At 40.0% G+C, this 14,252-nt stretch overlaps 1 protein-coding gene across 4 annotated transcripts in view; it reads left to right on the top strand.

Annotated features, from left to right (window-relative positions):
• Positions 1–14,252, top strand: part of LOC123506845 (dolichyl-diphosphooligosaccharide--protein glycosyltransferase subunit STT3A-like) — a 47,414-nt gene that overhangs the window by 21,784 nt on the left and 11,378 nt on the right. For all 4 annotated transcript variants that reach the window (XM_045259195.1, XM_045259197.1, XM_045259196.1 and 1 more), the window contains exon 12: positions 247–435. In XM_045259195.1, coding sequence (XP_045115130.1) covers positions 247–435 — 189 coding nt within the window. The remainder of the gene's footprint in view (positions 1–246; positions 436–14,252) is intronic.

The raw sequence follows: 14,252 nt of genomic DNA on the forward strand, positions 1-14,252 counted from the left end.
GATTACAAGCCAAAATACTGCTTGTACTTCTGTGAAGAAGCAAGACTTTTATGTGTGCTGTGTTTTTAGTAAGAAGAGATGAGCTTCCTCCTTTTAGGAAGAGGAGTTTGATGCACAACTACAGCTTCAATTATTTTGTTAAGAAATGATATAATCTTTTTCTCTTTGATATGTAATGAATGAGATTGGAATGTGAACAAGTGGTGGTTTAGAGGATTAAAGTGTTAACTAATTGCTTCTTCCCAGACATAAACAAGTTCCTGTGGATGGTGCGAATTGGTGGCAGCACTGAGAAGGGCACTCACATCAAAGAGCACGACTATTACACGCCAGCCGGGGAGTTTAGGGTGGACAAGGAAGGCTCCCCAACGCTCCTCAACTGTCTTATGTACAAGATGTGCTACTACAGATTTGGACAGGTGTATACTGAGGGAGGTGAGTAGAGGACAGGTTTTCATCTTTGCCTTATGATAATTGGGAAAGTAGTGATTCTGTTCCTTCTACACAACACACACACACACACACACACACACACACACTATACACACATACACACACACACACATGTGTGAACACACACACACACACACACACACACACACACACACACACACACACACACACACACACACACACACACACACACACACACACACACACACACACACACACACACACACACACACACACACACACACACACACACACACACACACACACACACACACACACACACACACACACACACACACACACACACACACACACACACACACACACACACACACACACACACACACACACACACACACACACACACACACACACACACACACACACACACACACATACATACATATATCATATACATATATATATATATACATACATATACATATACACAATATATATAATATATATATACATACATATACACATATATATATATATATATACACACACATATATACACACACACACACACACACACACACACACACACACACACACACACACACACACACACACACACACACACACACACACACACACACAATGACAGTTAACAGAATCATTAAAGAAAGGAGAAAAGTGATATTAGTAGAGATTTCAACTGTAAAGAAGTGGACTGGGAAAATTATGAAAGTGGTATGGGGAAGAAGCCTGGGGAGAAAGATTCTGAACCTAATGATAGACAATATGATGGACCAGAGAGTAAAGGAATGCACAAGATTCAGAGGAAACGACGAGCTGGCGAGATTGGACCTAATTTTTACAAGGGGTATGCAAATGAATGATGATATAAGATATAAGTGCCCATTGGGAAAGAGTGACCATGTAATATTAGAAATGGATATAGAAGAGGGAAAGGAAGATAGAGACGATTCATACAAAGGAGACCGATTAAATTACAGAAAGGCTAATATTGAGAATCTCAAGAACTATTTTAAAAATGTAAACTGGGAGGAGATGAAAAACTCAAGAGACGATGCAAGAGAAGTATAACTTATTTTTGGAAATTTACAAAACAGGAGTCAGGGAATATGTCCCGAAATATACACCTAAAGAAGAAGGAAAGAAAGATTGGTTTAATGCAAGATGTGCTAGGGCAAAGGAGAAAAGAGATGGAGCATGGAAAAGGTGGAGGAGAAATAGAAATCCAGTAAATAAGGAAACTTCAAGGCAGTGAGAAATTAATATGTTAAGGTGAGGAAGGAAGAGGAAAAGAACTTTGAAAAGGACATTGTTTAAAAATGTAAGGAGCAACCAAAATTGTTCAACAGATTTATAAATGAAAAAATTAGGCAAAAAGAAACAATAGAAAGGTTAAAAAGGTGAGAACGGGATAGTGGAAGACCCAAAAAATATGGCAGAACTATTAAATAATAAATTCCAGGAGGTATTTACTAAGGAATCCAAATTTGAAAGTCCACAGGGTAATAGAGAGAGTGTCTATATGAAAGAGATTAAAGTAACCAAGCTTGAAATAAAAGAGTTAATGAAGGAACTGGATGAAGATAAGGCAATGGGACCGGATGAAGTCTCAGGCAGAATACTGAAAGAATGTAGGGAAGAACTAGCAAGTCTTATATACAACGTCATAAAATGCTCAATAGAAAATGGAACAGTACCAGTAGAATGGAAAAGAGCTGAGGTGGTTCCCATATATAAGAGCGGAAGGAAGAAAGAACCTTTAAATTACTAACCTCACTAACTAGTGTAATATGCAAGATGTGTGTAAAAATAATAAAGAAACAATGGATCGAGTTCCTTGAAGACAACAAACTAATATCAAATAGCCAATTTGGTTTTAGAAAAGACGGTCTTGTGTAACTAATTTATTGAGTTTCTATTCTAGAATAGTTGATAGAGTACAAGAGAGAGAGGGATGGGTTGACTGTATTTATTTGGATTTAAAAAAGGCATTTGACAAAGTGCCACATGAAAGATTACTATGGAAGTTAGAGGAGAAGGGTGGCTTAAAAGGAAGCACATTGAGATGGATAGAAAATTATTTGAGGGGGAGAGAAATAAGGACGGTAGTTAAAGATATGAAGTCCAAGTGGAGAGCAGTAGAAAGCAGAGTGCCACAGGGGTCAGTATTGGCACCAATACTTTTCCTCATTTATATTAACGACATGCCAGAAGGAGTGAACAGCTACATAAATCTGTTTGAGATGATACAAACTGTGCAGAGTTATAAAGCAAAAGAGGATTGTGAAATACTGCAAGAAGACCTAAATAAGATCTGGGAATGGAGTAAAAAGTGGAAATGGAATTCAATGTGAACAAAAGCCATGTCATGGAAATGGGAAAGAGTGAAAGATGACCCGTGGGAATCTATAAGATGGGAGATGGAGTAGAACTAGATAAAGTAAAAAGGAAAAGGACTTAGGAGTGACGATGGAAGAAAACAATCAACCGGTAAGCCATATTGATAGAATTTTTAGAGAAACATATAATTTGCTAAGGAATATTGGAGTAGGATTTCACTACATGGACAAAGAAATGATGAAGAAATTTATAAGTACTATAATAAGATCCAGATTGGAATATGCATGAGTAGTGTGGACCCCTCATAAAAAGAAACACATAGAAAGTTGGAGAGTACAAAAAATGGCTACAAGAATGGTTCCAGAATTTGAAGGGATGACATATGAGGAGAGACTAAAGGCTATGGATTTGCCAACCCTGGAACAAAGAAGAGAGAGAGGAGATCTGATACAAATTTATAAATTGATCAACAGAATGGACCAAGTGGATAATGAGAAACTGATCCTAAGAGAAGAATATGACATTCGAAGCACAAGATCGCATAGTAAAAAGCTGAGAAAAGGAAGATGTCTGAGAGATGTTAAAAATTATAGTTTCCCGCAAAGATGTATTGAAATGTGGAACAGTTTAAATGAAGAAGTAGTGTCTGCAATGAGTGTGCATACTTTTAAAGTAAGATTGGATAAGTGTAGATATGGAGACGGGGCCACACGAGCATAAATCCCAGGCCCTGTAAAACTACAACTAGGTAAATACATGTGCAGGGATGAAGGAGGTAATATGAGAAAGCTAATCAACGTTGAAAGGGAATTAAGATATATGAAGGAGGTGATGTCCAGTCTCATTGACAAATAACACCGGCTGATAATGGAGAACACAGCTCTGAAATTAAGAGTAGTTGAATGTGAGAAGGTTAGTAAAATAAATCAGGAATTGAAAGAGGAGATTTAGGAAATAAGGAAGCAAAATGACATTCTAAAAACCACATGCCAAAATCATGAAAGCTCTTTAAGACCATGCAGGCTAAAGTGCAGGACAGGTTTACAGACAAGGCAAAAGGTTGAAGTAGGTAATAACAAGTTGAAGGAACTAAGAAATGAATGTAAACAAGAACAAGAAAAGGAAAAAGTCAAATTTTCAGAGGTGGTAAGGAAATAAATTCAGGATAACACGAGTCGCTGTAATTGAAGTTATTAAAGAGAAAGATGATTTGGTGCGGGATGCAGTGGACAAGAAAGAAAGCTTCATGATTTATGGGATGAAGAAAAAGGAAAATCCAAATAAATTCACTAGAGAACGTGAAGAAAGAAAATTAGCCAAAACTGTTATCAAGTACAAGACAGCACACAAGAATTTGACCAGGAGGTGGAGGAAGTGATCAGGCTGGGAAGATACAGTGAAGGGGTTAGGAAACCAATGAAGGTGAGAATGAGATCTCAAGTGGCTGTAGAGGAAATTATGGCTAGAAAAGGGAAGCTGGCTGATGATGATGAGCACAAGGATATATTGATAAAAATAGATATGAACATAGAGGAAAGGGAAAAGGAGAATGTGCTAAGAAGTGAAGCTAAGGAAAAAAAACAAGAAAAGGACAAAGATAGAGAAGAAGAATTTTTACTGGAGGGTTCTGGATATGAGACTAAAGAAGTGGTACCTAAGGAAAAAAAGAGGAGGTCATGGAGGAGGCAGTGAATTAAGAGTGACTTATGCTAACATAGATTGCTTGTTGTCAAGCATATTGGAAGTTCGGGATTATTTGAAAGAAGAAGCCAGATGTAATGTACATCGTGTAAAGTGCCTAGATAACATGATAAGAAGAGATAGAAGAATACTCTTAGTTGGAGACTTTAACTGTAAAAATATAAACTGGAGAGAGATGGAAGTAATGGATAATGCTGGGCAGTGGAGCGAGAAAGTGTTACAGTGGACTATGGTTAATACAATGGACCAGTGGGTGGAGGAGTCAACAAGGTACAGCAACCATCGTTGCTTGACCTAGTTTTCACAAAGGAACCAGAGCCCCCTCCAATCATACAATACCTAATGTCATGTGACAGAGATGCAAATTCAGGAGGAAGATGAAATAAGTTACAGAGAGGACTATAAAGAAGAGAGATTGAATTATGCAAGAGGTATTTTGAAAAATTAAGCATATATTTTGCTGATATTGAGTGGAGTAATATTATGTACAGAAAGACTGTACAAGGGAAATATATTTTCTTACAGAAGTACAATAAAGGAGTAAAAAAAGTTTGTTCCTGTTTATAGAGTTTAGAAAAAATGTGCTTGGTACAATGCTAGATGCATACAAGCAAAAAAAGGTAAAAGATAAAACATGGAAGAAACTCTTAAAGCAGGGAAATGACTATAACAGACAGCAGTTTTTCTCGCCCCTCCAACTGCTTACTCTTTATAAGGGCCTTATCCATCCTTGTATGGAGTACTCTTCGCATGTTTGGGGGGGTTCCAGTCACACAGCTTTGCTTGATAGGGTGGAATCGACAGCTCTTCGTCTCATCAACTTCCCTCCTCTGACTAACTGTCTTTACTCTCTTTCTCACTGCTGAAATATTGCATCCCTTTCTATATTTTATCGCTATTTTCATGGTAACTGTTCTACTGATCTTGCTAACTGCATGCCTCCCCTCCTCCTGCGGCCACGCTGCACAAGGCTTTCTTCTTCCTCTGATCCCTATTCTGTCCAACTCTAATGCAAGAGTTAACCAGTACGCTCAATCATTCATCCCTTTCACTGGTAAACTCTGGAACTTGCATCTGTATTTCCAAATTCCTACAACTTGTCTTCTTTTAAGAGGAGGTATAGGCATTTGCTCCCCTAATTCTGGCTGACGGTTTTGGCACTTTTTCTACTCTTTGGAGAGCCAGCGCTCAAGTGGACTTTTTTCTAACTTTCTTTTTTTTTTGCCCTTGGCTGGCCCTCTTCCCTACGTAAAAAAGAAAAAAAAATTACAAAGATGCTAGAAATGAATATATTAGAGTAAGGAGAGAGGAAGAAGGTAAGTTTGAGAAAGATGTAGTGGATAGAAGGAAAGATGAACCCAAACTTTTCTACAAGTTGATAAACGGCAAAACAAAGAATAAGGAAGCAATTGAAAAAATAATTAAAGAAGGGAAGACATATCAAACAGAGAAGGAAATGTGTGAAATAATGAATAAGGGCTTCAAAACAGTATTCACTGCAGAAGATGATTTCACAGAACCTAATAGAACATTGGGTTGCCAGGGATTACAGGAAATTGCAGTGCACAAAGAGGATATTGGAAGATTATTGGATAAGTTGGAAGTCAGAAAAGCAATGGGGCCAGATGGTGTATCGGGATAGGTGTTAAAAGAATGTAAAGAACAATTACTGGATCCAATTTGGGAAATAATTACAAGTTCAATAAATGAAGGGAAAGTTCCTAGAGAGTGGAAGAGAGCCAACGTAATACCGATATTTAAAGGAGGAAAGGCAACTGAACCACTAAACTACAGATCAGTGTCACTTACAAGTGTTGTAGGGAAGTTATGTGAAATAATTATCAAAGAAAAGTGGGTTAAATTTCTAGAAGAGGAGCAAGTCATATCGAACAGACAATTTGGGTTCCGGACAGGGCGGTCATGTGTATCAAACTTATTAAGCTTCTACTCAATAGTTATTGCAGGACTTGAAAACAGAGATGGATCAGTAGACACAGTATACCTGGACATTAATAAAGCTTTTGATAAAGTCCCTCATGGAAAACTACTTTGGAAACTAGAAAATATAGGAGGACTGTGAGGAACCTTGCTCGATTGGACAAGAGATTTTTTTTTTTTTTTTTTTTTTTTTTTTTACATTACAAGGGCACTGGCCAAGGGAAAACAGTGTTGGAAAAAAAAAAATCCGCTGGTTGCCAGGCCCTGTTAAAGGAAAGTAGAAAGAGAAAAACAAAAAATCTAAAAGGAGGGTCCAGTTAACGTAAGAGGTGTCTTGACACTCCTCTTTTGAAAGAGTTTAAGTCATAGGCAGGTGGAAATACAGACACAGGTAGAGAGTTCCAGAGTTTACCAGTGTAGGGAATGAAGGAGTGAAGATACTGGTTAACTCTTGCATTAGGAAGATGGACAGAATAGGGATGAGAAGAAGTAGAGAGTCTTGTGCAGCGAGGCCGCAGGAGGGGAAGGCATGCAGTTAGCAAGTTCAGAAGAGCAGACAGCATGAAAACAGCGGTAGAAGACAGATAAAGATGCAACATTGCGGCGGTGACTTAAAGAATCAAGACAGTCAGTTAGAGGAGAAGAGTTGATAAGACGAAAAGCTTTAGATTCCACCTTGTTTAGTAAAGCTGTGTGTGGATCCCCAGACATGAGAGCCATACTCCATACACGGGCGGATAAGGCCCTTGTACAGAGCAAGCAGCTGGGAGGAGAGAAAATGGACGAAGACGCCATAGGACACCTAACTTCTTGGAAGCTGATTTAGCAAGAGTAGAGATGTGAAATTTCCAGTTTAGATTTTTAGTGAAGGATAGACCGAGTGTGTTTAATGTAGAGGAGAGGGAAGTTGAGTGTTATTGAAGAAGAGAGGATAGTTGTCTGGAAGGTTATGTCGAGTAGATAGTTGTAGAAATTGAGTTTTGAGGCATTGAACAAAACCAGGTTTTCTCTGCCCCAATCAGAAACAAGTGAAAGATCAGAAGTTAGGCGTCCTATAGCATCTCGCCTTGAGTCATTTAATTGTTGTTGGGTTGGGCGTCTGTTGAACGCTGTTGAATAATGCAGGGTGGTATCATCAGCATAGGAGTGGATAGGGCATTGAGTCAGATTTAGGAGATCATTGATGAATAATAGAAAGAGAGTGGGTGATAGGACAGAACCCTGTGGAACACCACTGTTGATAGTTTTAGGGAAGAACAGTGACCGTCTACTACAGCAGCAATAGAACGATCGGAAAGGAAACTGGAGATGAAGGTACAGAGAGAAGGATAGAATCCGTAGGAGGGTAGTTTAGAAATTAAAGATTTGTGCCAGACTCTATCGAAGGCTTTCGATATGTCAAGGCCGACAGCAAAGGTTTCACCGAAGTCCCTAAAGAGGATGACCAAGATTCAGTTAGGAAAGTAAGAAGATCACCAGTAGATCTGCCTTTACGGAAACCATACTGGCAATCAGAGAGAAGGTTGTGAGCTGATAGATGCCTCATTATCTTCCTATTAAGGATAGACTCAAAGGCTTTAGAAAGGCAGGAAATCAAAGCTATAGGGCGGTAGTTAGAAGGATTGGAGTGGTCACCTTTTTAGGGACAGGTTGAATGTGAGCAAACTTCCAGCAAGAAGGATAAATAGAAGTAGAGACACAGATGAAAGAGTTTGACCAGGCAGTGAGCGAGTTCGGAAGCACAGTTTTGAGAACAACAGGAGGGACTCCATCCGGACCGTAAGCCTTCCGAGAATCAAGGCCAGAGAGGGCCAGGAAAACGTCTTTATAAAGAATTTTAATTTTAGGGATGAAGTAGTCAGAGGGTGGAGGAGTAGGAGGAATATGCCCAGAATCATCCAAAGTTGAGTTGGTAGCAAAGGTTTGAGCGAAGAGTTCAGCTTTAGAAAAGAAGAGACAGCTGTAGAGCCATCTGGATGAAGTAAAGGAGGAAAGACGAAGAAGTAAAGTTGTTAGAGATATTATTGGCTAGATGCCAGAAATCTCGAGAGGAGTTAGAATTGGAAAGACTTTGACATTTTCTATTGATGAAAGAGTTTTTAGTAAGTTGGAGAATAGATTTGGCATGATTACGGGCAGAAATATATAGGGCATGAGTTTCAGCAGTTGGATGGCTACGGAACCGTTTGTGAGCCGCCTCTCTATCATTGACAGCACGAGAACAAGCAGAGTTAAACCAAGGCTTTTTAGCTTTAGGGTTAGAGAAAGTATGAGGAATGTATAGCTCCATGCCAGAGATAATCACCTCTGTTATGCGCTCGGCACAAAGAGAAGGATCTCTGACATGAAAACAATAATCATCCCAAGGGAAATCAGAATAGTACTGCCTTAGTTCCTCCCACTTAGCAGAGTTAAAATGCCAGAAGCACCTCCGCTTAGGCGGGTCCTGAGGCTGCACTGGAGTGATAGAACTGGTAACGGAAATTAGATTGTGGTCGGAGGAGCCCAACGGAGAGGAAAGTTTAACAGAGTAAGCAGAAGGGTTGGAGGTTAGGAAAAGATCAAGAATGTTGGGCGTGTCTCCAAGGCGGTCAGGAATACGGGTAGGGAACTTCACTAGCTGCTCTAGGTCATGAAGGATAGCAAAGTTGAAGGTTTGTTCACCAGGTTGGTCAGTGAAAGAAGATGAAAGCCAAAGCTGGTGGTGAACATTGAAATCCCTAAAATGGAGATCTCAGCAAAAGGAAAGTGAGATAAGATGTGCTCCACCTTGGAAGTCAAATAGTCAAAGAATTTTACATAGTCAGAGGAATTAGGTGAGAGGTATACAGCACAGATGAATTTAGTTAGAGAGTGACATTGAAGTCTTAGCCAGATGGTAGAAAATTCTGAAGATTCAAGATTGTGGGCACGAGCAAGTGGTGTCGTTACGCACGTATGCGCAACATCCAGCTTTGGATTGAAAATGAGGATAGAGCAAGTAGGAGGGAACAGAAAAGGGCTGCTGTCAGTAGTCACAGACAACTGTGTTTCAGTTAGGAAGAGAAGATGAGGTTTAGTAGAGGAGAGGTGGTGTTCCACAGATTGAAAATTAGAACGAAGGCCACGAATGTTGCAGAAATTGATAGTGAAAGTATTAGATGAAGTGTCAAGACACCCAAGGTCGACAGCAGAGGGCAGTCCGACCTGGGGACATTTATGGTCCCCTCCCAGAGGGGACTCCGAGGCAGGGCGTGGTGAAGCCATTATTAAATTTTGATTTGAAGAAAGTGTAAAAGTGTAAGGTGTTGTAGTGTAGTGTAGGAAGTAGTAGAAGTTGTCTTTAGAGGGCAGGCTGCAGCTGCTCAATTGTATAAATGAGACCACAAAGGGAACCGGGAAGAGAGGACACGGGGAATCACTCAGTCTGCAGCACTGCCTACATCCCCGTAAGTACCTCTCCTGGAGTATTCCACCGGGCGGCAGGTGACTACTGCCTACTCCAGGCGAATTATTTGAAGGATAGGGAAATGAAAACTGTGATCAGAGATACATACTCATCTTGGGGTAAAGTCACTAGCAGAGTGCCACAAGGGTCAGTGTTAGCCTCCATTATGTTTCAAGTTTATTTAAACGACATTCACATTGGGATAAACAGTTATATGAATTTATTTGCAAATGATGCAAAGTTGCTAAGAGTTATCAGAATCAAAGATGATTGTCTGATGTTGCAGGAAGATTTAAACAAGATCTATGAGTGGAGCAGGAAGTGGAAATTGGAGTTTAATGCCAAGAAATGTCACATAATGGAACTAGGAAAGAGTAAGAGAAGACTGATTTGGAACTATTTGATGGGAGAGAAACAAATAATGAAGACTAAAGAGGAAAAAGATCTTGGAGTGATCATACAGAGCCCTGATAAACATATAAGCAAGATATTTGGACTATCATATAAAATGTTGACTAATATAAGAGTGGCTTTTCATTACATGGATAAAGATATGATGAAAAAAATCATCACAAGCAAGATATGCTCAAGGCTGGAATATGCAGCAGTGGTATGGTCTCCGAGCTCTACAAAGGATATAAAAAACTGGAAAGGATACAGAAGATTGATACAAAGATGATGCTGGAATTAAAGGACCTCACATATGAAGAATGACTGAAGGAAATGGGACTGCCAACCTTACAAGATAGAAGAGGACGTGTGAATCTAATAACAATGTATAAGATAGTAAATGATATTGAAAAGATAGACAAAGAAGACCTGGTGCTGTTGACAGAAGAAGATGGAAGGACAAGAGGACATGAAAAGATCAGGATAAGGCAGTGTGTGAAGGATATTGGAAAATACAGTTTTCCACACAGAACGGTGGAGAAATGGAATGCATTGGATAATGGAATTGTTACAGCACATAGTGTGCATAACTTTAAAGAAAAACTAGATAAATGGAGATATGGAGACAGGACAATATGAGCCCCGTTCGAACCCTGTACAATACAACTAGGTAAATACACACACACACACGCATTCCACTACCTAGATGAAGGAATGATGAAGAAGATATTATGCACCTTAATAAGACCCCAGTTAGAATATGCAGCTTGCGTCTGGTCACCGCATATGAAGAAAAATGTGAAGAAGGTGGAAAGGGTACAGAGGCTGGCAACAAGGATGGTACCAGGACTCAGGGAGTTAGACTATGAGGAAAGACTGAGGAAGCTGGGGCTGACCACAGTAGAAGAGAGAAGAACAAGAGGAGACATGATAACTATGTATAAATTGGTGAACAAGATTGACGTACTGGACAGAGAATTGATAAAGGTGACTGCAAGTAATTACCTCTGAGGACATGGAAAAAAACTAATAAAGGACATCTGTCTAAATGACGTGAGAAAGTACAGTTCCCCGCATCGTAGTATTGATAAGTGGAATAAACTGAGCAGTGATGTCGTTGACGTGGTGTGTGTCAATCAGATGAAACAGAGATATGACAGGAGTGGACAAGGAGACAGGACACAGAGAGCTTAGCTCGGGCCCTGTAATACACAAATAAGTAAACACACACACTTATGATATTAGGTTATAAAGAGCAAATACACTTGGCCCTTGATATAACACACCCTGATTTAACAGATTACATGTTTAATGAACCACAAAATCTCAGTGGTGAAATCTACCCAGCAATGGGCATTCTATCTGTTGCTGGGTAGATCTGTCCAGTGTGACATTGGTCTCAGAAATGTCAAAACCCTAAAATAACAATGAACATAAAGTCCTATTAAGATCAATTACAAAATAGCATCATGTATACTATAATGTATGTCATAAAATCATTAAAAAAAGGAAAATCGTTCAGAGCTTGAAGGAAGACAGGTATAGAAGCTGATATAATGTGTGTTAATATGATGCAATCACCATGTTGATGCTGGTCCCGCCACCCACGCCTCAGTCTGTGCCAATACTTGGTTAAGTTACAAAGTTTGTGTGTGTGTGTGTGTGTGTGTGTGTGTTTAGCTAGTTGTATTTATCTAGTTGTATGTTACAGGGTTCGAGCAAGGCTCATAGTGACCTGTCTCCATATCTAAATTTATCTAATTTCTTAAATTTGTGCACACTTTCTGCTGTTACAATCTCTTCACTTATCCATTCCAGATGTCTACTGTCCTATGTGGAAAACTGAACTTCTTGATATTCCTATGACACTGACTTTTCTTGATTTTCCTGGAATGTCCTCTTGTTTGTCTGTCTCCCTGCTCTGTCAGTGTTACCAGGTCTTGTCTATCTATCTTCTCCATACGGGTTACTAACTTATACATCGTTATTAGGTCTCCTCTTTCCCATCTATCCTTCAAAGTTGGTAGCTCCATTTCCTTCAGTCTTTCTTCATAGGGAAGATCTTTTATTTCAGGGACCATCTGTTACGTTCACCGGTTAAATGGGAGATTGGCATCAGGGAGAGGGTGAACAATAACAATAAAAAAACCCACTACAGATTCAACTGGTGAGGATATGCAAAGGGGGCACTTAAGAAGCTATTTGATAACCCAATAACAATGAAACTGACATACACATATAGATATAACACAGAAATAAATGCAACAATAAAGAACCCAACTTAATACATAACAATAATACTAATCCTATATGGAAGCAATGTGGAAAAAACGGGACGAGGGGAAGTGATACTTATGAGGTGTCGCAGTGGTGAAGTGCTGGGTGATGTGGATCCCATGGTAATCCAAGAGGCATTGTGTTCACTGGTTGAGGCCTTGACCTTGACTGACTTCCAGAAATCAGGGAGCTGTGCTTGCACCTTGCCTGGCTAAACTCTTCCAACTTTGTCTATTGACTTCTACCTTTCCTTCCTGCTGGAAGTTCGCCTACATTCAGCCTGTTCCTAAAAAGGGTGACCGCTCTAATCCCTCAAACTACCGTCCTATAGCTTTAATGTCTTGCTTGTCTAAAGTTTATGAATCTATCCTGAATAGGAAGATTCTCAAACATCTGTCACTTCACAATCTTCTGTCTGATCGCCAGTATGGCTTCCGTCAAGGTCGCTCTACTGGTGATCTTCTGGCTTTCCTTACTGAGTCTTGGTCATCCTCTTTTAGAGATTTCGGTGAAACTTTTGGTGTTGCGTTAGACATATCAAAAGCTTTTGATAGAGTCTGGCATAAAGCTTTGATTTCAAAACTGCCCTCCTACGGCTTCTATCCTTCTCTCTGCAACTTTATCTCAAGTTTCCTTTCCGACTGCTCTATTGCTGCTGTGGTAGACGGCTACTGTTCCTCTCCTAAACCTATTAATTGTGGTGTTCCTCAGGGTTCTGTCCTGTCACCCACTCTCTTTCTATTATTCATTAATGACCTTCTTAACCAAACTTCTTGCCCTATCCACTCCTACGCTGATGATACCACCCTACATCTTTCCATGTTCTTTCAGAGATGTCCAACCCTTCAGGAAATCAACAGATCACGTGGGGACGCCACGGAACGCCTGACTTCCGATCTTTCTAAGATTTCCGATTGGGGCAGAGAAAATCTAGTAGTTTTCAATGCCTCAAAAACTCAATTCCTCCATCTATCAACTCGACACAACCTTCCAGACAACTATCCCCTCTTCAATGACACTCAACTGTCTCCCTCTTCCACAATGAATATCCTTGGTCTGTCCTTTGCTCATAATCTTAACTGGAAACTTCACATCTCATCTCTTGCTAAAACAGCTTCTATGAAATTAGGTGTTCTGAGGCGTCTCCGACAGATTTTCTCGCCCCTCCAACTGCTTACTCTGTATAAGGGCCTTATCCGTCCCTGTATGGAGTTTTCTTCGCATGTTTTGGGGGGGTTCCAGTCACACAGCTTTGCTTGATAGGGTGGAATCGAATGCTCTTCGTCTCATCAACTCCCCTCCTCTGACTAACTGTCTTCACTCTCTTTCTCACTGCCGAAATGTTGCATCCCTTTCTATATTTTATTGCTATTTTCATGGTAACTGTTCTGCTGAGCTTGCTAACTGCATGCCTCCCCTCCTCCTGCAGCCACGCTGCACAAGGCTTTCTTCTTCCTCTCATCCCTATTCTGTCCAACTCTCTAATGCAAGAGTTAACCAGTACACTCAATCATTCATCCCTTTCACTGGTAAACTCTGGAACTCCTCCTGCATCTGTATTTCCAATTCCTACAACTTGTCTTCTTTTAAGAGGGAGGTATCAAGGCATTTGCTCCCCAATTCTGGCTGATGGTTTTGGCACTTTTGAACTCTTTGGAGAGCCAGCCAAGTGGGCTTTTTCAACTTTTTGGCCGTTGGCTGGCCCTCTTCCCTTCGTAAAAAAAAAAAAAAAAAAAAAAAAAAA

Source organism: Portunus trituberculatus, chromosome 21 (assembly GCF_017591435.1).
Source record: "Portunus trituberculatus isolate SZX2019 chromosome 21, ASM1759143v1, whole genome shotgun sequence".
NCBI classification, from domain to species: Eukaryota; Metazoa; Arthropoda; class Malacostraca; order Decapoda; family Portunidae; genus Portunus; species Portunus trituberculatus.